Source organism: Elaeis guineensis, chromosome 10, assembly GCF_000442705.2.
Source record: "Elaeis guineensis isolate ETL-2024a chromosome 10, EG11, whole genome shotgun sequence".
Classification (NCBI taxonomy): domain Eukaryota; kingdom Viridiplantae; phylum Streptophyta; class Magnoliopsida; order Arecales; family Arecaceae; genus Elaeis; species Elaeis guineensis.
Genome location: NC_026002.2, coordinates 15,810,734 through 15,837,434, shown reverse-complemented (window position 1 = coordinate 15,837,434; position 26,701 = coordinate 15,810,734). Strand labels below are relative to the sequence as shown.

The window sequence follows — 26,701 nt, the reverse complement described above, 5'->3', positions numbered from 1 at the left end:
TAATTACATATATTTTTTATTTAATAATATTTTTTACTATTTAAATATTTACAAAAAAAAATTAAAAAAATCTCAAGTTAGATCGAAATATTTTAATTGTTTTGAATCATTCTAAACATTATTCTCAATTTCAAAACTAACACTGATTTTTTATTTTTTTTTAAAATTTTTATATAAATAAATATATACTATAAAATAGTTGATTAATTGAAGTGAACGAACGTCATGCTCTAAATTTTTTTCTCATAAATATATGCAAGTATAACAAAACACGATAGTTTAACGATAATTAAAATAATTATATATAATTTTAAAATAATTTTAATAATTATTTTAAAACTTATAAATTCGAAATAAATATGTTATATGTTTAAAATAATATTTTTAAATTAACTAAAATATAATACTATTTTTATATATTTTTTATTTTATAATTAAATTTTTAAATTTAAATAATTAAAAAAAATAATTTTTTAATTTCAAATATTTGAAAAAAAATTAGAAATTAGATTTAAGTAGCTTTAATCATTCTAAACATGATTCCCAAACTCTGATTTTTTTCTCTAAAATTTAAATTTTTTTAATTTTTAAATAAATAAATATTTAAAAATATTTTAAAAATATATAATTAACGAAAATTAATAATTTTGGTGCCATCGTGTAGATCTTTCAAAGATCTATCACATATAATTAAATCATCCCAAAATCACAAAATTTTGATATGATTTTTTCTTATTTTCATTCTTTCTCATTCTTATCCTATTTTTAACAACAAAAATAAAAAAAAAATTTATTAAGAAAATAACATATTATCTTACCTCCGACCAAAGATCAGCCTCTCCTCGAACCGCTCCTACAATTTGACGAATTTTTTTTTTTCTATTTTTTCGAAGGTCTCAACGATTTCGTTGAGACCTTCGCAACCTTCGGATCTTCGAAAATTCTCTGAGACATCTCAAAGAACTCCAAAGTCCAAACCATTCTCCTTTTATCCATATGATCTCGGACCCCGACCCCACCCCCCTCCTCACTTTAGGCACATGGGACGGTCGGTACGATTCGATTCACACTGAACTGGACTGAAACGAACCATACCGTCCGATTTTGAACGGTATGGAAGCTAACCAAACCGAACCGCTCGGTTCGATACCGGTTCGAGGTATTTCTCGAAAAAAAAATCCGAACCGGATCGTTTGAGCACCGATCCAGCTCGATACGTCCTGTATCGGATGGTTCGGCCCGGTACGGCGAACCCTGATCCAGGACATTTCCTCGAAGACAAACTGATCACATAAACCACCCAACAGAGACACTTGCCTTCACAACAACCACTTGAACGTTGCATCATCCTTCGTATCCAAACATCTGGTGTCTGATCCACATGCTAACAACCAAGTGGATGTGCCCACCGTATCTTCTCAGTTTCAATTGGATTCAATCTCATCCACAACAATGCCGGCACTGTCCATTCCAATACCAACTAAATCTAGAGCACAATTTTTTGTCCAAAGTCATGGTCGAAATTTTCAGAATTGCCGAATCAAATTTCAATGCCATGATATCCTAAGCTGGAGACCATTTTGATGGCAAAAGTATGAACACCAAAAAATCAGCAGACAACATTAACCTAGGCTTTGATATGGGCTATTTCATCAAGGCAATTCATCGACCATTTCTGCTTCTTTGGTTGGCTTGTACTTTATTTCTGTTACTCAATGCTGGTAAGAAAATGGGCGAATATTTGCAAAATACTTTGAACCAATAAATTGAAAATACTCTGCACAATTTTTTTTTTTAACCCCAGCATGAAAGCATCAAAGTAAAATGATTCTAGAAAGATTTTTGTTCGACAAATAAGTTACATGCACTTTCACAAATTATTCTTGCTTTTGCATTCAACGAATGGCTGAATTGATGGTTCCCTTCCCAGATAATCTGATAGAATCTCGAGGGGGTCCTTAGCTCCTCCTGGGGCTAATACCTGCGTAGCACAGCAGTTCCTTACTTTAATTCCAGAAGTGACATCACATGCAATTAAGAATACTGGAGGACGACACCATTGTGCACTAGTTTCCAAGAAAAAATAAGAACACAAAAGCCCATACATGCTCGTGCATGCAGACATATGCACTCATCTTTTGAACGAAAAAATATGAAGAAGAGAATAATGTGGTGTAGAATACAAGGTAAGCAAACTTGGCGTTTTCCTGATGTATCATTAGCATGTACTGATTTGTATCATAAGCATAGTGTCAATTGGCGTTAGGGGCTCTACAAACCATTTTATCTGAAAGATTTGCACATCATGCCCGTGTCATGCATCACAGAATCACAGGATAAATAAATACAGTTGACTAAAATGCTCCTCCAAACTTGATCTTGTGCATATGAATACTCTTGTGAACTTGGATATCATTATAGGGCCCATGAATACTCTTGTGAACTTGGATATCATTATAGAGCCCTTCTTCCTTTGAAAGAAGGGCAAAGGAAGAAGGGCTCATAATCCATTTCTTTCAACACGCCCACATGTCGGAGACTACACAGACTTCTGATGCATTATTTCTAGCGTTATGTCATTTGTGTTAATGATTATCTAAGATCTTATACTTGATGAAGGATAGATCTGTACTGTTACATTTCAAGTATCAACACACGCATGCCCAATTTAAGTCTTGGAACCTAAAAACACAGCAAAGACATCTCAGTTTCTTCTGAGACTACAGGGAGTTACTTATTTAACATATTACATCATATAATGATGCTACAAACTAAGTGGTTCCAATCCACGCTTCAATTAGACATCAAATCAATTAAAATACAGAGCCCATGCACATTGAATGGGTGAAATCAGATTATTCACATTACTGAACAGAATATGCTGTGCTAATGCTCTCAAAAGTAATTCATTTATTAAATCCAACAAAAATGTAGAATGGTATCACCACAAACATGGCAACAGAACTAACTATTGCAAGTTTGACAAACATAGAAGAGGCTCTTACCTTATTCCTGAACTGCAACCCAGCATACTGGTTCATCAAATTATCTTGAAATTTTGAAGCAAATATATCAGCAGCAAAGACCTATATAATCAACAGCATATTATCATTTGCTACCAGTTTCAAAGAGAAGGCGAACATGCTGAAACACTGCATTAAATAAAGAAATGAATTAACACCCACTTCACTCCAGATATAAGTATAACAGACAGCTTCATAGCCGATAGCAATTCGAGGGAAACACGAGGCTGGGTTGGTCCCTTCCAACAATGGTATTCCTAACATTACCTGGAAAAAAGCAACCAATACAGTGCAACAGAACAGACATACAACCATCATAAAAGCATTCTTTGATCCAGCTATACCTTAGGATGGAGATGCTTGAGTAACTCTACTATGTCCACATTCTCACTTGAGTGAATAACCTGATCAACCAGACCTGATAAGGACAGTGGAAAAGGTTGTCATCTATACTTGATGTTTGCATATCTTACATCATGATTCCTACTTTAGCATATAAAGTGTCAAAATGTTGAAATAATGCAGCCAATCCATTGCGATGGGAAGCAAATCCCAGAAATAAACATTTAAAACAGGCCTCCAACCCAGAAATAGAGAACATGGTCTCCAGAAGGAACATAGGGATTAGGAGAACATGGGGGTCAAAACACAGATATATATATATATATATATATATATTAAAAAAGGGATTGCCAACAAATATATGTTTATATGCTATGATGGGACATGGTCAACTAGACAAGCTAGACCACTACGATTCAACCACATGTTCAGGAAATTACATTGGTCATCAATTACAAACTTTAAGATCCTAAGACTCATATACAACAAAAACAGAAATTAAAAATATATGTATATGTATGCATGTGTGTGTGTGTGTATCAAAAGACTTCGTAACAAAACTAAAAGAAAGAAATGCATGTTCTACAAGTCATTAGTAGTTTCAACATATGTACTTAGCATAGAATATTAAGTTTTACAAGCAGAAAATCAACTTCCTAGGCCAAAAAATATTCTCACATCCTTTGCAGTGCATTATGCATCTCATCTATGAGTGGTATTATAATATCCTCAATATCATATGCAAAAGAGTTACACTTACAAAGTAGAATTTCTTGCTTTAGTTTAAGGCCAGAAAACATATCTCGTCTTCTCTTCAGTGACTTACACATCTGACTTGTGACAGATCTTGTGATATCCTGCTTACCATAAATGTAAGGTAATCTTGTTAACTTAGGTTCATGGAAAATTTCATAAACTTGATCATTAAGAAGTACGTTGCCATTGTCATGGGATCAGTCGGATGCACTGATTATTAATATAAAAATCAGCTATGTATCCTTAAACAGATAAAGAGCGCCAGCATTATCTATCTGTATAACAGTTTCCCTTGAGTTCCTCGCAAAACATTTTAGTTTCCATTTACCCTTCCAGAACTGTCTGTGGTACAAGGAAAACCATGCAACTATTTTCAAAAAGGAAATCTGATGCCAAATTGCATGGAAGTCCAGAGAAATGTTTTATCTCAAAAATTGAAGTAAGAACAATATAAACTCTAATCAATAACACATGCAACAAAAAACACGTCAATTGACTGGGGACTTTGAAGCATCAGGAAGTGGCTGGATGATCAGGAAAGATATTCTGAAGCAGATGAATAAATGAGTAAGGTTCCTCCTACAAAAAAATAACTATAGTAAAAATAAATACAAGCCTAAGGGCCTGTTTAGCAATCCAGAAATACCATAACATTACTCAATACTATGGAATTTTCAGTCTTTAGGGACGAATTATCCTAGAATGGTGTTTGGGTGACAGTCTTGGAGTAAAAATTTTCTGGAGTACCAGTGCCAAACTCTGGAATTCTATCCAACATTTATCAGGCTCTTGGGCTTCCCCATCCATATTCTCATCGCCCGTCCTCACTCGCCATGCGTTCCCAACCTTCTCCTTTTGACCACCCCTCCAGCCACTCCGACCTCTTCCACATGATCTTGACACCCTTTGGCAAACTCCGATCCCCAGTATCTCCCTGTCAGTGACCTTGACCACCTCTGAAGACCCAGATCAATTTCCCCTTCTGGTAACCCCAACAACCATCATCATAATCACTGTCAGTCTGCCATCACCTCCACATCAACACCATCACCACCACCACAATTATTACAGCTATCACCTCCACATCAATAACATCACTGCTGCCACAATTATCACAGACATCAACCCCCCACTCCAACCCAACCAACATCATCGTCACCTCCATCGCCACCAAATCATCCTCCACGACCATTACCACCGTCAACATTAACACACCAGCACAACCACCAACATCATCACCAACTCCACCACCGTAATCACCATCAACATCTCCACCAGTAGTGCTAGCACAATCACCATGAACATTACCATCACCTCTTTTGGCACAACCCCAACCCAAATCAAATTTGGGCTCCTCCTATCTTGATGATTCTCAAGGATGAGATCCAAGGAATGAACCACATGGACAGTCAAAGGTCAAGATTAGCCAAGAGATTCCCGCTGCCTATGCATTCCATGCAGTCAGCATGGGATAGCCTTAGAGCTACCAACCATGGACAGAGAGATGCAGGATCGAGGTATGGATGAGTCTATGGTCAAAGTACAGCATAGGCTGGCCATGGGAGAAGAGGTGCTAATCTGGGTAAGGGAGGTGACTCGTGGGTTTTGGGACGTGGGTCTCATGATGAAAAAGAAAATTTCCATAAAGATTATCCTGAGAACCCAAGCGGCTAACAAAATCATATTCCATAGAAAACTTCATGAAGTATTCTGCTGATGGACTCAGTTACGATAGTATATTATTCTCTATTAACACCTTTTAAGGCATACACACAAGGCCTAACTCTAAAACAAACTGCACAGATTTGGTTTTGTGAAATTAACAGTCTGTTTTGCAGTCAAATGGCAATGCCGACATGTACAAGTTCAAATCTGACCTACTTTTAATAACCTAACTCTAGATCATGGACAATAAAGCCTACGAAGCAAAACAGCAATAAATAGGAGTACGTGCACCTAAGTATAACAACCATGCATTTCAACTCTGCATCAAGGTAATGCATATGTATCACCAATATCTGACTCACATCACATAATCTTGAAACAACAATAACCAACAAGTTTTGCAGTAACTCTCCCAGATTATCATCAGATTTATCTTATAACTCATACTAGATCTTCAATAGGGAATAAAAAAGTAACTTTCATACACTTAATTCTATAAGTTTACATTTAGATTGTTCTGATGAACAAGGAAGCATTAATAAAAGGAGAAAAATCATCAAAACTAGCTTATAAAGCATATAAAATGCTTTTGCATGAAATGACTCTCATATGCGATCTGAGCAGTCACCTTCAGCGTTTGGTTTACCCGAACATCTGATCATATATAATATAAAAGACGTAGTGCCATGTTGATACTACAGATACATGTACAAACCAATATTGGCTAGAATTAGACAACACCTACATGTCTGACTAAAATAAATTATGGTAAATATCGACTCAGCGATTGATAGAGAATCAAGCAACATTTACTGAAACTTAAGCAAACTCAAGTACATATGTGTAACTTCAAAGTGGTTCTTACAACCTGAAGAACTACAGAAATTTGATTATTTAGCTCAACTTCAAAGACAGAAGATTGAGGAAGAGAGATCACAGAAGAATTGAAGCAGCAAATCCATCTAGTATGGTTTTGATTTTTCTGCAAAAAAATGCAGCAACATTCGTCTTTTGTCCCACTCACTCCTAGGCTGAGGAATTGTGCACAAGTCAATGTCTGTAAGATCAAACTATGTTGAAATTATATTAATTCACAGGAAAAATAAAAGTTTTCCAATTCTCCACCTCCTTTCTAACCAAGGTTCACCATCTCAATACTGGACCATGAACTAGTATCATTCTATTAAAATGTCGGTACATCTAGCATGGTGCCCTATTCAGCATACCGAGAGTCAGTACATCTCTCTGTACTACAAACCAGTTTGGTACCAGTACAATATGGATACAGTCAGTATGCACCGATACCAACCGGTACAGCAAACTTCGTTCCAAACCAAAGATAAAGAAATGTCCAAAAATAACATGACATAAACACATCCAAATGGGTTAATATTTTGAGATGCGGTAAAGTTATTGCCAAACTAGTAAACCCCGAGATGACATCATTTTTTTTTTCCTGCTGTATGTATGCTAATTATTATGGGATCCAAATCTGCTTCTCGGGACGACTGCTCCATTGGGGAGACATGAGATGAATAATGAGTTAATTGACTATGACCCCATTAAATTCACTCTCAGCAAGGCTATTTTTTTTTTGTGTGTCCATGGCTTCCAGCAAGCTCAAGAGCCCACTGTTAACCACCCCTTTAGTATCAGGGCACCTCTAATTAAGAGACCTCAAGAAAACGTAAGTCAAAATGCAACATTATATTATTTCAATTCAATCGATTTTACATGGCTCAACCTGGGCATTGCCCTAGTGTAGATTAAGTGAACATATCTGCATTTGTCAGTTTAAGAGTCTAAAGTGAGAGATTAAGAACAGAAAATCATGGTATGAAGACCTTAAGTTTGAATCAAGTTTTCCCAGTATAAGGGTTTAGAGATCCATCTTGCATTTGGTGTCACCTAGTTTAAAGACTTAGAAGTCGCTCATGAATTTATTTCTACCCAGTTCAAAGACTTAGAGGTCTATCTTGAATTTAACTTTAGCCGGCAATAGAGACTCCGAGGTATGTGGTGAATTTGTCCAGTTTAAAGAACTACCCCAACTAGTTTGAGAATAAGTCTTAGTTAAGTTACAGAAGTAGAAGTGTATCTTGATCTTAACCAGTTTAGAGTCTTAGAGGTCTATCTTGACTTCCTCTAGTTTAGCAAATTAGACATCTATTTTGATTTGATCTAGTTTCAAAGCTTAGATGAGAAGCTATTCTTGAAGGTCATAACTGAACTCATTAAGTCTAATTTTTTTCCTAGAGTTAGACCAGAATTGGAAGTTTATGATCACAAACTCATTCTTTATATTTAGGGGTCTGGACTTCCTACACCCAAAGGTCATAATTAAGAACCCATTTTCCTGATGATTTGGGCTAAACCATCCTGAAGGACATAGCTATGCACTCATTCTTTGTGGCAACATATCAGACTTAAATTACCGCAAAGTACATGGTTTTGGCCTATTCTGCTATTAAGCCTCATGGTTGACTAAAAAAGCTCATGGTTTGGATGTTATTATACTTAACTCATGAATCTATCATACATAATAAGATTGGTAACTCATATATAATATTTACTTATATTTACTGGTAATTCTTAAATTTTTTTGATCAAGCAAAAGGTATTGGTACCAATACAGGAATCGTACACCCTACTATTGACTAAAACCATGTTTAAGCCTTTAAGGACCTTAAAATAATTAAAGATTCAATAAAAATAATCAAGATAAAAGTTAAAAAAATAAAAAAAAAACTAAGCATTCTGATATGGTATCGGGCTGCCATACTGTCCCAAGAGTCGTGATGTTAGTGTCCTGGAACCATATTGACCCGGAATGGAGGTTAGTTTCAAGATTTAAAGTTTAAACCAAGGTTTGCTGAACCGGTACCGCCGACCGTTTCGGCCGGCCGGCGGTACGGTTCGGTATGGTTTCATACCGTACCGAACCGACGACCCGAATCGGAAGAAAAAAAGAGAGAAATAGAGAGAGAGAAAGAGGAAGAAAAAAAAAGAGGGAGGGGAAGGAGCCGGCGGGGCCGCCGGACGGCCTCCGACTGGCCGCCGTGGCCGTCGGAGGGCGCCGTCCACGTGCGCGGCGCCGCAGGCGTGAAACAGGGGCATCGCCCCTGTTTCGCAATTTTTTTTTAAAAACATGGTTTTAAGTGAAGTCGGCAAACGATTTGCCGGCTTCACGATTTTTATTTTTTTTTAAAAAAATTCTTAAGTCGGCAACTCGTTTGCCGACTTCACGATTTTTGTTTTTTTTAAAAAAATTCTTAAGTCGGCAACCCAGTTGCCGACTTTATAAGTTTAAAATATAAAAAAAAATCGAAACAGACGTCGTCTGTTTCGAAAAAGAAGAAGGGGGCGGAGCTGCGGAGGGGCTCTGCCCGCTCGACCACCCTCAGGCCGTCGACATCGGCTCGTCGGCCACCGAAAGCCTCGCAACAGAGGCACCGTCTGTCCGATAGGTTCCCCGCCCCCCCTCCGAGCGCTTTCTCTCTTTTTTTTGCTCTTTTGAAAGCCCTATCGGGCGATACGGGGCTCGGAAGCCCTCCGACGGCCGCAGCCGGCCACCGCCGGCCTCCGGCGGCTCCCACCTCCCTCCCTTCCCTCCCCTCTCTCTCTCTTTCTCACTTTCCATTCTTTATTCTTCGGTACCGCCGGTGTACCGATTTTACCGGCCGAATCATGCCGGTTCTCCGCCGGTCCGGTACGAGATGGGATGTACCGGCCGGTTCGGCATGGTATGGCAAACCTTGGTTTAAACCCTTGAATAACGAGCTTTTTCATAAATTTCTATTAAGCCTCCATTTTGTTTTGTGATAAAGAAAGTTAATTTGCAAAAATGTCATAAGAATTATTCGCTATGTATATTATTTTCATTATGTAAAGTTCTACACATTCTACATAAGAAATATGAAAGTCTTGAGCATTCAGTTGCAAAAAGGCAAGGCAAAGACACAAGCACTTAGAAGAATATGACCAAGCAGCAAGATTTAGTTGTTTTAATAATGACTACAATGGTATCAATGCCCCGTCTAAGTGACTAAGGTTGCAAGTGGGAGCAAGCATGTGGATTAGTGAAAGTGGTAAATCATCTAAAAGGAGGTTTGCAATTCCAAATTGTTAAGGTGTTCAATAAATGTACTAGAGCAGATGATGAGACTTGTACTCCTATGTTCTCAGACAACAAATTAACATATTTGAGGAGTGATGATACTTATAATTGAGAATTTGGGATATTACTGCAGGTGGAATCACAAAATCCGATAAATGTAGAGGCATATTCATTAACACCAGGTAAGATATTCCACCCATGGTGCTCACATTAGTGCCACCAGTCATGATCCTTTTACCCAATGCTAGGAGTATGTAAGAATGTGCAAAGACAAGATAAAGGGGAAAATCAGGAAAATCAGACACAAGAAGCAGAGCAGGCTGAGTCATCCAAGAGATATCCTCGAGGCAGAGTTTGAAAAGTCATGGAGATGACTCAGCTGGGGATAAGGGATCTGAAGCATGACCACTCTTATTCTTCATAAACAACTAGAACCATAGATTTCATTTCATCTTTATCCACCATATGCATTCCTGTGTCTATAGTTATATCATTTTGACAAACTTTTCTACTTCTAATAGAAAATCTTGGAACACATAAAGAATAGAAAATCTATGAGAACATAATGCACATTTTATTAGACATTAATATAAGAAGTGCACATGAAAGCAGAGTAATTTAATCTCCAAATCAAATCAACTCAAAAGGATACAAATTCTACTTTCAGGCAAAACTTTGGTAAAATATTAGGATAGATTGACCTATGAAAATTTGGAACAAAAGAGTATTAGAATTTACAGGACTCAATAAAATTGGTACATTTTGTTTGCAATTTTCCAGAATTTCAAAAGAAAAGATGCATTACTACGTTAAAAGTGAAATCAACAACCACAACACTAAAAAACAAAACCTTGTTCCAGTTATTTTGGGTCAACTTATGAATCCTTATTGGCTTATCGATCCAGGTTAAAAACTACAAAAGTGGACATGATTATAAATTTACTATTTCCATGAGTTCAAGAAACACTTGAACATGCGCTTTGACTTGAATCTGGTCTCCACGAGGATTTTGAATGTCACATCTTTTGTACAGTTAGAAGAGTAAATATGCCAGTAGCAAATTTATGGAAATACAAAGTTATTCATAAATATTTTGCAATTACTAAATAGGGGAAAAACAAAAAAAATAGAAGGCCAAATAAATCATAGGGGTTTCAATAAAATAAGTGGGTAAAGTGTGTCACCTGATGAAAACCAGACATCATTTTCAGAGAGATGCTCTCATAACACCTACACAAAAAATCTATTTTTCAAGCACCAACTGCAGTCATAAATTTTATTGAAACAAAATAAAGAATATTGGCACCAACAAAAGTTACCAATTCTCAAGAACATGACCAGGAATTTCAACGAAGTCACCTTCGACACCTAGTCCAGAAAACCTTGAAAAAGTTGCTCGACTGCAAATATGATGGACCTAGGAAATAGCCATAGCATATGCACCATTTGTGGAAGTCAAACATCAAAAACAAAGCAGCAAGCAGAATCAACTATTGGACACATATTATGTAATTAACTATACAAAGTGTAATACAATGAAATCTGAATATTCATATTCTTGATCCAGGGCTCATGCAATACTCAAGTTTGGAAGGTCAACAGAATTTGAAGTTCTAACTGCGAACCTTTTGCTATGACAAAATTCCAGATGATCAATTCTCAGCAAAATAAGCATATTAGTACCACTGATATAGAACATAACTGTTGTACAGAAGGCCATGGTTATGAAGATTAGAACATTTAGCATCTTGTGTTTCTTGAGAAGCATGATAACTTGCTTTCAATTAGTCTGTGTGTGCACATGCATGCGAACACATTTAGAAAAAAAAGGGTGCCCCACTGCACGGGGATCTTGCCACTGTGGTGTCTAGGGAGGGTCAGATGTATGTATGCAGCCTTACTTTCATGCATAAAGAGATTGTTTCCATGTTTCAAATCCATGACATGCAATCACAACGGAGCCATCTCACCATCAAGTCAAGACCCACCATCATGTGCACACATTTGCTTCCATAATTTATTTGACGCCGTGTTAGGTGTCACATTGAATCATAACATCAATGATAGAGACCCAACCCAAACATAAGTGCAGTCTAGATTTAAAGCCAACCTGAACGTCATATGGCTTTGCTCTAGTCAAGGCCTAATCTAATCGCAGTTTGGGTGCAGCCTTGTCGCCATATCTTTCCTCAACATGAGCAGATATCTGATACTGATTCTATTTGTTTTGATCACTTGCACTCTAGCTACATTATCTATCAACAAGATGAAAATCTGTGCTTTTTGTGAGAGCAGCATTATGACAATATTTATCACTTGCAAATTTCGTATCTATTTAGTTCATAGAAGCCAATTAGTATGCTAGACAAGCACCACCATCTTGTCCAAGGTTCGCTATGCTGGTCCTAGGGCTTGGACTAGTCGGCTAACTATGGTTCGGTATGCCCCCGCACCATTCCATACCAAGCCCAAACCAACACAGCAGAGAGGGCGAAGGGAGAACAGGAGAAAGGAAAAAGAAAGGGGGGGATGGAAGGAAAGTTTCCAACTTCATCCGATAATGGCAAAATAAAAAACAAAACAGGGGCTTCTTAAGCCCCTGATCTAATCGCAAGGAGGGAGAAGCCCCTCCTCTGACTTTCCAGCGGGCATAGCGGCCTCGGTGGCCTCCAAAGGCCCTCTCTGCTCTCCCTCTCCTTCCCTCCCTCCCTCTCTCTCTCTTCTTCTCTTTCCATCTCCCTCTCCACCTCCTTCGCTGGTTTCTCATTTCGATTGCTGAAACCATCCCGATCCACTACCAGCACAACTCAGTACGCCCATAACCAAGGCAATTCAGGCGCAATCCTTGCCCGACGTAATTTATTTATCCTTGGTTCACCCATCACTTGACTATCACTAAATTATACTACAAGTGGTGAAGCACATCAAGCAATATTTGTTTACAAAACATGACAGATAATCAATGTACATATGCAGAGAGCACTAAATTTTACATAATTCTTTTGGAGTTCAGCACTGTAATTTATACAAGGATATGGATGGCTTGTACATCTATCTAGAATCTAAATGAGCTATTAAGTCACTATACAACTATTGCTTCCATGCAGTAATCTTTAAATTGTTGGAGAGACTAGTATAACCAACACAGGTCACTTATCTGAACTTAGAAGATCAAATAATGACCACTCAATAAATGGTCGAGGGAGCAGTTATAGATTTAGAAGGCCAATTTCATAAATGCATCACAATTCATTTAACAAAGCCCTAAGTAATGTGAAAGAAAGGATTTAAAACAAAAAAAGCCAAAAGGAACTCGATATGACCAAGGGATATGAATCCATCAGGATTTTATATTTGAAATAGTTCACTTTTACATCATGGTTCCAAAAATTGTTTGTCCAAAGAAATGTCATTATTCCAGCCAAAAAATAGATTTTCCACTTATGAAATTTTCCTGATAATATCTAGCATCATATTTGGGAACAAAGAAAATGACATAAACATCAGGTACTAATTTAAGATGGACAATCAAGCTCAAAAATGGCATCCATTGACTATCTAGAAAAATGATTACTGAACTGATAAAGACATTATTGCAAACCATGGAATAATTAAGAATAGCATTGAAAAAGACTACAACATCTATAGAGATATATGAAGCATATAAATAAAATTGAAAATATAAATAAATGCATAGCAACATTAAAGATCAACATACCACATGGCTGAACTCATGGCAAAGACTAACGACTTCGGAGAACCTCAGTAGCACTGGTTTCCCATCTATTTGTGTTGGATATTGAGATATCAATAGCGCAATTGGGATCTATGCAGAAAAAAGCAAACTAAAGAAATTAAATGTGATTCAATATGACAACAGAATTCGTTATTGGACAGCAAGGTTTCAAATACTGGTAATGGACCTTTTACCGCTTTTTTGTTAGAACAATATGGTACTGGGAACCGGCATACTGTATGAGACTACATCCCAAACTAACACACTGTATCAGTGCCAAAAACCTACTGGAACAGCATTGTATAGTTTGTACTATCCCATTCCAACGGTACTCGAAACCAAGGTTGGCTATGATCATATACTGGCGCCCAAACCACTTGGCTAGCGGCGAGGTTCGGTATGCCCCCATGCCATCCATGCTAGGCCTGAACAAACACAGCAGAGAGGGTGGGGGAGAGGAAGAATGAGAGATAGGAAGAGAGGGGGGGAGGGGGAGGCTAGGGAGGCTGCTGAAGGGCCATAGAGGTGTCTGGAGGACTGGAGGAGGGGTTCCACCCTCCTTCGAATCGAAAACATGGATGACTCCCCCAAATTTCTTTTTTACTTGCCAACTCACACTGAAGTCAACAACCCTATGAGTCGCCCCTTGTTTCGATCCAAAGGAGGGTGGGAGCACTTCCTCTGGTCCTCCCAAAGGCCTCCGTGGCCCTCCGATAGCCTCCACCCCCCCTCCTTCCACTCTTTCCTTCTCCCTCTCATCCTCGCCAATTTCTCGTTTCAAACACTAGAACTGTTCCGATCTACTGCCGGTACAGTTCGATATGCCCCAAATTGGGCGGTTCAGGGTGGCTCCTCAATCCTTGCTCAAAACCTTGTTGGACAAAATAGTCTAAAAAATTAAATTTCTGAATTAAAAAGAACAAAAACATGCATGAAAAATGAAGCACAAGATCTTTAAAGATACAACATATTGCAATAGCCAACTTAGCATCTACATGCATTTTCTTTCACAATGACAAATCAAGACTGTCTTAAAGACCTTTATCAAGTTACAGTGTTCAATCTTCAGTGCACAAGAAATAGTTGTCCTTGATCAAATTAGAAATAAAATGAAGCTATGAAATGCAAAGGCACTGCACAGGAGAAAGTTTCCATCATATTATTCTTTCAATCAAAACTAAACTCTATTGAACTCTTATACTTCAAAGAAGAACAAGAAAATGAAATCTCAAACCAACAAAACAACTTCCAATACTTGCATAATGAAACAAACCCTAAAAAACAGAGGAAATACACTAATCGCATAACACCATCATACTTTTTTGCAAATAGATCATACATGAGTAAATCAACCAAAAGGCTCAGTTCCATGAAATTGAAAAGATAACTAAAGATTGACATAAATAAATACTTGCATAGACACTGCGTTTTAAATGATTGTTCTATGTCAAAGGCCATTTACCTGATGTGTGCCATTAGAAGACAAGCAGCCATTTTGAAGTGGCAGAACACAAGTATGGGCAAATTTTCCTTCTCTAAGAAGCAAAGAATAGCAATTTTTAGCTCCTAATTGATTAATTGTGCAGATTGAAACAATAAGCAGAGATTCAAGCAGGAGAAAGAGAATGAACCTGGAAAAAATATCAAGATAAACGTAACCCAAAAGCTCATTGGAACTATAATCAAGAACAGAATACAGGCAGACAGTTTCATGCCAGACATCCACATCTTTAATTTCCTCAAATCTTAGACCTACAAAAGATAGTCTCATAATGAACAAAAATGTCAATAAATTTATTTTGTATATTTTTAAAAGCACAATCAACCAATTTCATCCTGCAAGAATGATTTGAGTTCAGAAATTGCTTTAAGAATCTGATAATACCAAATAGATCTTGAAATATTTTGAAAATGCCAGTCAGAACTAAGTTGACAGGAAAATATTGTTTAACTTCTCCAAGGTCTAGATCAAGCTGTTCTTCTTCCACCCTCCTCATGTAATATAGCAGATCTTCCATTCCAAAGGGAGAATCCCCTTCCTCCTCTCTCTGCGCCACAAAAAGATTGACTGGTTATAATTCAATGAATAAAAAGAAAGCAGCAGCACTATAGAACAGTCAATGCCAACCTTTAGATCCCTAAGTACATTAAGCTCTCTAGTTGCCAGGTTGCTCACTTTGATGGAAACATGCTCTAAAAACTCAAAAACCTGAACATTTTTAAGAAAATTCTATTAAATTTTTATTCGTTGGTGACCAAATTCTCAATATCAGAGTTTCAGCAATAAAATCAGTACAAGTGTCAAACAATATAGTGTGATATCAGCTTTATGACATGTTCGTGAGTGCATGCATAATTAACATCCTAAATATATTTCCAAGCAGAAAATCTACAAGCTATCACTTTAAGAATCAACATTGAATTTATTTCACATTGAATGCACGCATCCAAATAACAATTCATAAAAATGGCAACAACCTATATATGCAGCACTAAAAGTCACTTTTAACTAAAAAAAATGAGGGAAAAAAAATCAATGTCACATCATGCAGTGGCAAATTGTGGAACTTAGCAGGTTGGTGGTCAATACTGCACGACAAGTTTGGAATGCTACTACACTAACATGTAGATGGGTGTTCAGTGTTTCAATAGAATTTGCTCATCTAAAGAAAACCCTTTAATGGCTGGCAAAGTCTCAAAAACATAGAGAAAGATGCAGCATGTATATCTTGTAAATTTAGAATGTAACACAAACCGCTTTGCATTAAACAATAAAAAACTAATTGATGTATCAACAAAAGAAATAAAAAGGAGGGGGAAAAGGCAGACAGGTAGCATTTTCAACTGGCTGTCCATGGACAAGGACATAACAAACAATAGTTAAACCAGTCTTATATGTTTATATATTTTTGCTCCAACTTAACCCACTCCTGGTTGGGCCTTCTAATGACCTAAAGCAGAAAATCTTAAGCAAAGAACAAGGACTTCAGACTTTATTTCAAATAAAAGGAACTTAACCCAAAAAAAATTACTCAAATAGGATGTTGGCTAAATATATTCCACCTCAAATCCAGGGGTCCACTTACCTGCCATAGTTCAAAACCAATCACTCCCAGTCATGGCTCATGCCACTATAGCAAAAGAACATTGCAAACTAATGCTTCCAATTGTTTCAGTTGAAAAATTGTCCTCATGGCAAGCCAAAAACTAAGCATGAGATAGTCATGCCTTAATGAATTCATTCAACACAACAAAATGCAAATCAAGCTATTCTTCCTCTAGCAAAGCTGACGATAAGAACATATTCAAATGTGATACTATGCAGAATGATTTCTCAAGCAAATTATCTTCAAAGAGAAAAAAAAGTAGCCTATTGATGACAACTGAATGCTCCCTTCCACTTGAGTTCAGTTTCATTGGTCTTCTTTAGTAACTCACTGTAAACAAGATATGGTTCCACGGTTGACAGTCAGAGCACTCATTTGGGGGATGTACAGTGGTGTGCAACTAGATAAGCTGCAAGTCAATTTGCTTCAAGAAACTAGCAGGCATTTGGTTACCTGCAAGTCAGCAACTGACTTGCAACTTTTGGCCCTTTTGCTGCAAACGCAGCTCAATCTGGTCATGAGCGCACTTGTAGCCATTGGCTATGAACTTAACTTAGAAGTTAGGACTGAATGGCATTTGCTTGTTACGATGGCACCCCCTCATCCTCTTTATGCACCCTGTCCGAAATTAGTATAATGTTAAACCATTAAATGAGCAATATGCTACAATAATATTATGATATTATATCAGATTATATTATCATATATTTGTAATATATATAATATAATAATTATAGTATACTAGTATCATTCTATTGTAATTATATAATTAGCAACTATAATAGTTTTATACAATTTCAGATGTAGTATGGTAACATAATAACAATAATAATAATGACAATTCAATATATAATATGACAATATTATTAAATTATATGTTCAATAAAGCACTCCAATATTATATAATAATAAATAAATAAAATTACACAAATAATATAATAACATTATCAACATTTCTATAATATTATTCTATGATATTCTAAAAAGCATTACACTGAAACTATTATTTTATAATATAAACATTCGTACGACATAAATATTAAATTATTGACATATTATGTTATACCATCATGTTGTCATTGTTATCAATCCAAAAAGTTCTATATTATCAATAACATTATTATGACACACTGTTCTCAAAACATATTTTTGTTTACAACGGTCGTATTTTACTATTACGCTTTATATTTAACACATACTGTAATAGTATATGCAAAGTTTCAGGAACTAGTACCCAGGCCCGTACCGATTTCTGATCAGTACGGTACCATACCGTACCATACTGATAATAAAAAATTCAAAAAAAATCCTATCCAACGGCCAACAAAAAAAAAGAAAGAAAAGAAGCCGAACCATATCATACTGTCCGGTTTAGGCCATTTTTCGAAAAACCGGCCTAAACTGCACCGATTTTCCGCTAGTATGGTACGGTATAGGGCAAGATTTTTGCTATCGGTACCAGTGGCCAAACCATGATTTTTGATACCAGTAGCAGTGGCCATTCCGGCCGGCCGACGGCACAGTCCGATACGGTTCCGTACCGGATCAGACCGATGCGAACCAAATCAAGGAAGGAAACCGGGAGGAGGAAAAGAGAGAAAGAGAGAGAAATAGAGAGAGAGGGAGGAAGAAAGAAAATGAGGGAGGGAAAGGAGTCGGAGGGCCCGTCGGATAGCCTTTAACTGGCCGCCGGACGGCTTAGTCCACGCGCGTGGCACTGTGGATGTGAAATAGAGGCAACGTCCCAATTTCACGAGTTTTCTTAAAAAACAAAAACTTAAGTGAAGCCGGCAAATGATTTGCCAGCTTCACTATTTAATAGGTTTTTTTAAAAAAAATTCAAAACTGGAAGCCCGCAATCAGATTGCCGGCTTCACTAATTTTAATTTTTTTTAAAAAATCTTTTAAACAATGAAGCCGTCAAATGGTTTGCCGGCTTCATTGTTAAAAAAGGGCAACGCATGAACAAGGGCGACAGCCCCTGTTCCATGATCGCGATGACCCCCGTGCGGCTTCTGCCACTCGATGGCTACAGCGGCCACCCAGAGTCCTCCGACAGCCTCTCCACCATCCCGTCCTCCCATTTTTGGTGGTCTCCCCCCTCTCTCTCTCTTTCTCGCTCATTGCAGTAACCCCATCAGGCGAATCGAGCAGCGACGGCTTCCGCCACCCTCCGACGGCCGTAGAGGGCCACCGCCGGCTTCCGACGGCGTCCTCCTCTCTCTCTGCCTCTATTTTCCTCTCTTTCTTCCCCGGCAATGGCGTGTGCCGTTTTCTCCATCGGAACCATCCCGATTCCCCACCGGTCTAGTTCGGCACACCCTGAATCGTCCGATTCAGAACGGTTCTGAGAACCCTGGCACAAGGTGTACCGACGGGTTTGGGCCAGTATAGAATACCATGAGTATATGCAATTTATTATATATTATATTAACAATTTAACATAATGTAGTAATAAGTACATTATAATAATCCAATTATATATCATATTGACAAGATAACATGTATACAACAATTTTAAATTGTAACATTTGAAAATTATATAATACTATAATGATACAGTATATTATAATATAATATTAATATACTATAATAGTATCATCTGAATCATTATTCCACTAGTTAGTTAAATTTATAAGCAATTCCAACTCCACAAAATGCATATAATCATGACCACAAAATCTTTTAGAAAAAAATCTAAAAATGAACATATGCTAATATCACTGATTTTAACTTAAAATCAGATGTCGATCGAAGAAAGCAATCAAATCACCAGAGATATGTTGGTATGGAGCAAAAAAAAACCTTCAATGATGTCCTTGCCATTTTAGTTTCAACAGCAAAATCTGCATAGTTAGAATAACCAAGTAACCGAGCAAATTTATGGCGCAGTTGGACCTGATCAAAAGATAAACAATGTAATGTCAATCACACTATTAAATATTTCACTAGGTAACAAAGAGAATTACTGTTACTCTTTTGAAATATCATTATACATATATTATTCAGAAACTGGAAGGCAACCTGCATAAGACTGATCCCCATGAACATCTAGAAAGATAGCATTCATATTCTCAAAGTCATGTCAATATCCCTAATTCTATTATCTTCATCATTTTTTTTTTGTTATTGTTGATTCAAGAAATTGACAGCAATTTTACCAATATTCCACTTAATTTTTCAAATACAAGGACAAAAAACAATAACTACACAGGCAAGGAGATAAAAATGGTGAGAGACAGAGCTTTATGCAGTGGAACTAGAGCAGAATGGATGAGTGCTTTTTCGAGTGTTTTCTGGTTGTCAAATAACTTTGAGACTTACAAGAAACAACTTTGAAGACAAAACAAACAAAGTTATAGACACTGAGATTATGAGCAATAGGTCATACAAAAAATCAACCAAGACCTATGGATGGCAAAATACGGAGCACTTAACACATGCGAACATTAACAGCAAGTATTTATTGAACCACACAGAAGGAGGGACACCTTGTAACATGAAATTCTCAGTGAAATATTCACCAGCAAGATAGCTTACTGAGTCGCACAAAAGACATGATGCAATCCCACCCTTGCTAGCTTTAGTGGAAACCTGGAAATATTTTAGCAACACCAGTATGGTTTGACTTCCTTTGTTCATCGATGCTCTGGGTTCCTATAGTTAGGCTAACTTCCTGTAAAAATCGTTCATCACACCTCCAAGACCACAATCAAGTGATTATAAAAAATCCTTTTTGTAAGCATTGGTATCTTGTCATATTGACAATGAGGAACAATATTATGTTGTGGAAGCAAACCATATCCTGCATGGCTTCAATTATAGAGGAGAAAGGCTAGAATACTCCAAAACTATAGAAATAGAAGCAAATGGCATGTTCAAATAAGTATTATAGATTCTTGACATGAATGGCATGTTCAAATAAGTACTATGGATTCTTGACATTCATGTTTTGTATTGACTACATGATAGTTGGTGACCTGTCCATTCATCTAAATAAAATTCAAGCACTCATACAACCATAATTTATGGAAGTTACTCAAGAGAGAGAACCTTACCGAGGCTATAATGAATACATTATAAGCCATATAAATATAGAGTTTATGTACTATTTATTACTCTAAATATATTAGAAAAGTAACATAAAAGATTTCCTGAACTACCAAAGCATTACCAAATTTTCTAAAACATCAAGGTTTTCTTTTCCACATCGCTGGCCATAAGCCACAGCAACCAGCTTTCTGGTAGATCCTATCTGCAAGAAATAAAGGTAAAGCAATAGGAACAACAAATGGTAAATAGTAAATTTATTGCATATTCTAAATAAAACGGTAATCGATGCTAAACAGTTTAAAAAACAATAAGAGTATAAGTTTCTAACAAAGGCAAAAACCATGGTATCCTAAATCTGAACCTTCAACTGAAATTTTAGAAAATCATGGTCAGGTTGGACAGTTGGCAAATTACCTGACAGGTGAGGACTACTCAGAGATTTACACTGAAACATTTTACTTAAACAAAGCACCAGAGCACTGCCTGCAATTTTGCAAGTAATAACTGGACTTTTCCTATCGAACAAAAGATTCTGATAAGACCAAAATTTTGAACACTTGATCACACTCTAGTCAAGGCCTTTCCAACCACAAGAAAGGTAACAAAAATAATCCAAAGATTTCCTTTTAACAAAAACAGGTGATTTTACCATTCAAAAACAATTATGTACCTGAGAACACCAAACAAATGCAAGCCCAATTTTCCTCTCATGTCTAACAAGAATTACAAAAAATGATGGTCATAGGACTCTTAAAAATCCCAAATTACATATTAAACTCAGTTTTTTGCTCGGGTGGGCTAGCAGAAAGCCATCAACAAGAGTCAACTGAGAACAATCAAATGCCAGCTGATGATCTAATTAACAACCATAACAAGCCTAAAAGCAAGGAATAAGAACATCGAGTTGCCACTGCTGTTTAGGCATAGGTTCAACAAAACTTCAATAAAATAAATACCTGGTTTTTACAGAGAGTCTCTCGGATCAAATTCACATGAACCCCTGACTAAACATTGGATACATCATCCATAATGCAAATCCAAAATGTTTGACTCCAGAAAGTAAGAGAAGAAAAAAAAGGCTTTCATCCTAGGGCCATAACACTATCACACTATCTATTCCACCCCTTCAAGATCTAACTCAATCATCAGAATTAATTGATGACAAACAGCAGACCTATAATGAGAGATTTCAAGAAACAATGTAGTGAGATCTTCCACAACCTTGATCCTTATCACATTTGTTCATCAAAAACATTAGTTGGAAGCATATTTTTATCCATCTTCCTTCAGCTAAGCAATCTTCCATTGGTGCTCCACAGAGAATCTCTTATGCATAAAACAAAGGAACCTTCACTAGACAGTAGATACATGCACAGATGATGCACTTTCCATCCAACTCCAGCATTTGCTAAGCAGATATTACATTCTGCCCCACAGAGGTGCAAAATATTTCCCTTTATAATGCTCATGTTTGAATAGTTTCCCCTGGAACCATTCTGCTAACGTGTCTAGCACTTGAAAAATTGTAATCACTCTGCAACTAAACCACTGAAACTAAGATTCCAATCTACCCTGTGCTGATCATGAATTGAAATCACTCACAAAAATCAACTGTAGACAGCTAGATGCTAAGCTGAACAAGTGCCTGGTATGGATAGCTCCTAGCATGATAATCAGGTGTGAGTTCATTGCCATCTGATTGCAAGTGACTAGTTCTGGATAAGACAGTGCATTTGTAATACTGGACAAGATGACTTTTGAACCCCATTTAGGTATTTTAACATTAAGCAACAAGATTTCTCCCATTAAGTAGAAGTGATTTTTGAAAGTCAAGTGCGATCAGTCAGAGCCTGATATCATTTAAGGACCATCCTTCAACTTAACATCCATCCTTTTTGAACTGGTGCCAAATTCCTGAGAAAAACAAGTTCAGGCATGAGAGGAGGGATTTACCATGAATACTAAAGCCAAACTTATTAGCACAATTAAACATCACACAACCAGAGAGCAATCCTAAAAAAAAATCTCCTATATTTCAAAAGATTCAATGTGGAAAGTGAATAAGACAAACCTCAGGTTGGTAGACCTAATAAAATTAGATCATTATGTAATCACTGAATGGTTACGAAAGCCTAGCATCATTACTCCAAGTACAAAAGTAGAAGGTCATCACTTGCTACTTCTCCTTGGGCACCTAAAAAGGGGGGTTTCGAGGCTCCTGTCACTACAAGATTTTGGGAGAGATGTATGCAGCCTTACCCTGCATATGGAGAGTTTGTTTGTGTGTTTTGAACCTATGACAGCCAAGTCATGATGGAGCAACCTTACCATTGCATGAGGCCTGTCTATTGAGCACCTAAAGAATATGAGTTCCTTGCTAATATCCTACATCCAACAGATTGCGCAAAAGAAAACTAATATGCAATGCAAGGTTGGCAAAATCGGTACCATGACCCATATTGGTCAACTACCAAGTCGATAAGATATAGTACCACACACATGCCAATTTCTGTTAGGTGCCAGGTTCACCGATTCAGGAGTTTGCCCATAAATCTAAAGAAAGGGGGATGGAGAAACAAGGGCCCGCACCTTACTAGTGGTTTACTTGAGATGATGGTGGCTGGAGAAGTGGTGGAGGACCTCATAGTCGCCGCAAGCATCGAATTTGAGCAGATCTAAGCTATCGAATGACGTTGAGCATCTCAAGGCAAATCATTAATAGATGGGAGTTAGAGCTAGTGGAGTCAGAGGAGGTCTTAGAGGTAGAGCAATCATCAAAGAGATGTCCAGCATGCCTAGGGCTATAAATAGGTCAGGTTAGGTCGAGGCATGCATAACCTCCACCCGACGAATTTTATATATGAGCCTTGATATTGGACTTGGACCCAATCCAATTGATGATCGGATCAGGTCGGGTCCATGAAAAATATTTGGACTCAGCGAGCCATTTAGATCGGGTCGAGGTCATATATGATCCAAACCTAGCCCAAAATATTTAGGTCTCTGTCGGATCCCAGTCTACATTCGTTTACTAACAAGAATTCATGAAGGAAAATTTTGTTCTTCTGAATCAAATTGAATTTTGATTGCCAAAAATTTGTTTCGAAGCGCCATTCAAGGGAAGACGGTCTGATACTTTCAGTCAAGTGCTTTTATATTTTCTAGAACTTTAAATGAAGTGTTCTTAAGTTTTAATGTAAACTTCAGAAAACTTCAAGCAAAGTGTCATTATATTTAAGTTTTAATATAAAGTTAGAAAAACTTCAAGCAAAGTATCGTTATATTTTTAATATAAAATTATCATAGTTATATGAACCATTTAAATAAAATGTTATTATATTATAAATATATCATAGTTATTTAAAAATTTAAATTTCTTAAAACATCTTAAATAAACTTAACAAAAAAATTAAGCAGCTAGCAAGCTCATGGAGATTCCCTTAATATATTTATAAAATTCCATCTGCACACACATATACATGTGCATTTGTATGTATATATGTGTGTGTGTGTGTGTGTGTGTAATGTATGTATATGTATATTCTTTTGCACCTAAATATGTGTGCTTGCATATTTATACATAAGTGCATGTGTTTTGTGTGTCCGTGCCTAGATTTTAGGAGGCTGCCATGTCCGACACTTGAGACTTACAAGGTACTTGGCACTAGTGCATGGAGCCAATATAAACCAACAGATGAATCCTACAAACTGCAAAGGTTGAGCTAGCCTTCCAACAAATTTTAGTGGGCCAGCTTCACAAGACCAATCAAACTATCTTGTAAATTTCTCCATTACCTTCTAAATGAATTGCCTCAACCAGATTACTACCTGACAACTATAGAGAGTGCGAGGATCCGTGCGGATGTGTATTTAATCCTACATCGGTTATTTGCTGGAAAGATCTTGGATACTTATACAGGACCAAAGAACCCATATGATACATTCCGAATAGCCTTTTTGAACGAGGTCCTGAGTTGTTACAAATAGTATTAGAGCCAATCCAGCTCATAATCTATATGGACTAGGGGATACCGCAGCATGGGTTCATTGATGCTAACCATGGGCCGATTATAGTATTTATAAATGGATACATGAATTTGGATCCTTAGCCTGATGAGAATGCCAGGACTTAAACAGAGGGAGTATGTGAAGATCCGTGCAGACGTATATTTAGCCCCACATCAATTATTCGTTGGAAAGATCTTGGATACTTATACAGGACCAAGGAACCTACATAATACATTCCGGCTAGCCTTTTTGGATAAGATCCTGGGTTGTTGTAGAGAACATGCACACATATAAACTTCTAAAAGTTCATGTAAAAACAGCTGGGCCAGGTCTTATATAACACTAGACCAGACTACCACTCTACAATCCAAGGTTGGAAAACTTGCTTTCAGTTTCGATTTCAGCTGTAGCAAATGAACTTCAGTTTCAACGATTTTAATAGTTTCAAATCTCATTTAAGCAGTTTCAATTAAAAAGCAATAAAAAATAAAAATTCGATTATTATTTTTTGGGGGAAGGGGGATAAATAATTCAGCCAATTTCACATTGAATCATCAAAACATTGATTACTCAAATTAAAAATCAAACAAACAGAGAAATCTAACATAAAATATTTGCATGCTTATGAGGTCTGAGTTCTATCACAAACGAACTTTACCCAAAAGTGTTACTTTCCTCTAAATCTCTCCGTAATCAAACATTGCAATGATTTTGAATCTTCCCAAATTCATAAAAGTCCCGTTTTAACATAGAGAAGGTTATTCACAAAATTTATAGAATCAAAGCAAGGGCAAAAAATTAGCATACGGAGTTCAAACATAACTTAAGTTGGGTCCAAAAGCAAGTTTGCATGAAAACACCAGAAATGGCCTCTATTTTGGATGGATTCTAGCAATTATGTTTCAGTTTGGGGTGTTAAGTTTGTGTGGAAAGTTCAGACCATGGGATAAAGTCAAGGCAGTATACTATCAGAAAGAGAGTCAAGGTGTCCTCTCTGGACTGCAACAAATAAACAGAACAACAATAAATCATAATGCAGTTACTTTCTGGACCATAATAAGGCCAATTCAATGACATATAATTATGTAGTCAAGTAATGCTTCAAGTCAAATATTGCAAATATAAAATGGAGAAATGAAAGATGCCAAAAGGAACAGCACTTGAACTTTAAACTCAACTCACAGGGGAAAAAGAAAATGTCTTACCATACAGTGCTCAAGTATTGGAGTAACATGATAACTTTTCAAGAAAATCTTCAGTTTTGCACTTTCAGTTTTCTCCAAACTCTAGGTAACACAAAGAATAGAAAATATAAAAAAAGAAAACAATATAAACAATATAACATACATGTATACAATGAAAATGAAGATGAAATAAAAGAAGACCAAGGTGACACTATGAGAATAAATATGCTCATTTGCAACAATTAGCAGAAGATTCCAAAACAGAAGATATATAATTATAAGATATATTTAGCACCATATTTCCTTATCACCTGCAATTCTAGAAATTAATTTGTACTTCAGAAATAATGAATTATGATACAAAAATATCAAATTATGGAACACGAACAGTTAAAATATGGCTGGTCGAGGACAAGCCACGCTCCCATGCAATCACCATCAGGCCTTTAACATGAACTAGCAATAGCTCACTAGTTTCACCCCTCCTTCTAACAGATGAGGTTCTAGGTTTAAAACTTGGGACTTGGCAGAAAGGTTTAAAGTCTCAAATATACTGCTATCCTAGTATGGTATGGTCTAATAGGGTACGGTTTGCACTATTGGTGCCAACACGGTATAAATGAGATGCAGTACCAATGCAATAGACTTGGTGTAATACAGTATTAGGGACATACCAATAATAATACCTTACAGCTATGCTACGGTATGAT

General features: G+C 36.8%; 1 protein-coding gene across 4 annotated transcripts in view; it reads right to left on the bottom strand.

Moving 5' to 3' along the window:
- Positions 1-1,738: 1,738 nt before the first annotated feature.
- Positions 1,739-26,701, bottom strand: part of LOC105053005 (probable thimet oligopeptidase) — a 40,604-nt gene continuing 15,641 nt past the window's right edge. The window contains exons 6-20 of one of the 4 annotated variants that reach the window (XM_010934003.4): positions 26,013-26,093; positions 20,921-21,001; positions 19,552-19,644; positions 15,768-15,848; positions 15,525-15,687; positions 15,271-15,391; positions 15,102-15,174; positions 13,622-13,729; positions 11,223-11,320; positions 11,088-11,133; positions 4,126-4,222; positions 3,368-3,441; positions 3,186-3,290; positions 3,006-3,086; positions 1,739-1,981 (exon numbers count right to left, since the gene is read on the bottom strand). In XM_010934003.4, coding sequence (XP_010932305.1) covers positions 1,871-1,981; positions 3,006-3,086; positions 3,186-3,290; positions 3,368-3,441; positions 4,126-4,222; positions 11,088-11,133; positions 11,223-11,320; positions 13,622-13,729; positions 15,102-15,174; positions 15,271-15,391; positions 15,525-15,687; positions 15,768-15,848; positions 19,552-19,644; positions 20,921-21,001; positions 26,013-26,093 — 1,413 coding nt within the window. In that variant the 3' untranslated portion in view covers positions 1,739-1,870. Of the gene's footprint in view, positions 1,982-3,005; positions 3,087-3,185; positions 3,291-3,367; positions 3,442-4,125; positions 4,223-11,087; positions 11,134-11,222; positions 11,321-13,621; positions 13,730-15,101; positions 15,175-15,270; positions 15,392-15,524; positions 15,688-15,767; positions 15,849-19,551; positions 19,645-20,920; positions 21,002-26,012; positions 26,094-26,701 lie in introns of those variants that run through there. The other 3 variants (XM_019853379.3, XM_073244052.1, XM_073244053.1) reach the window with 3 other exon arrangements.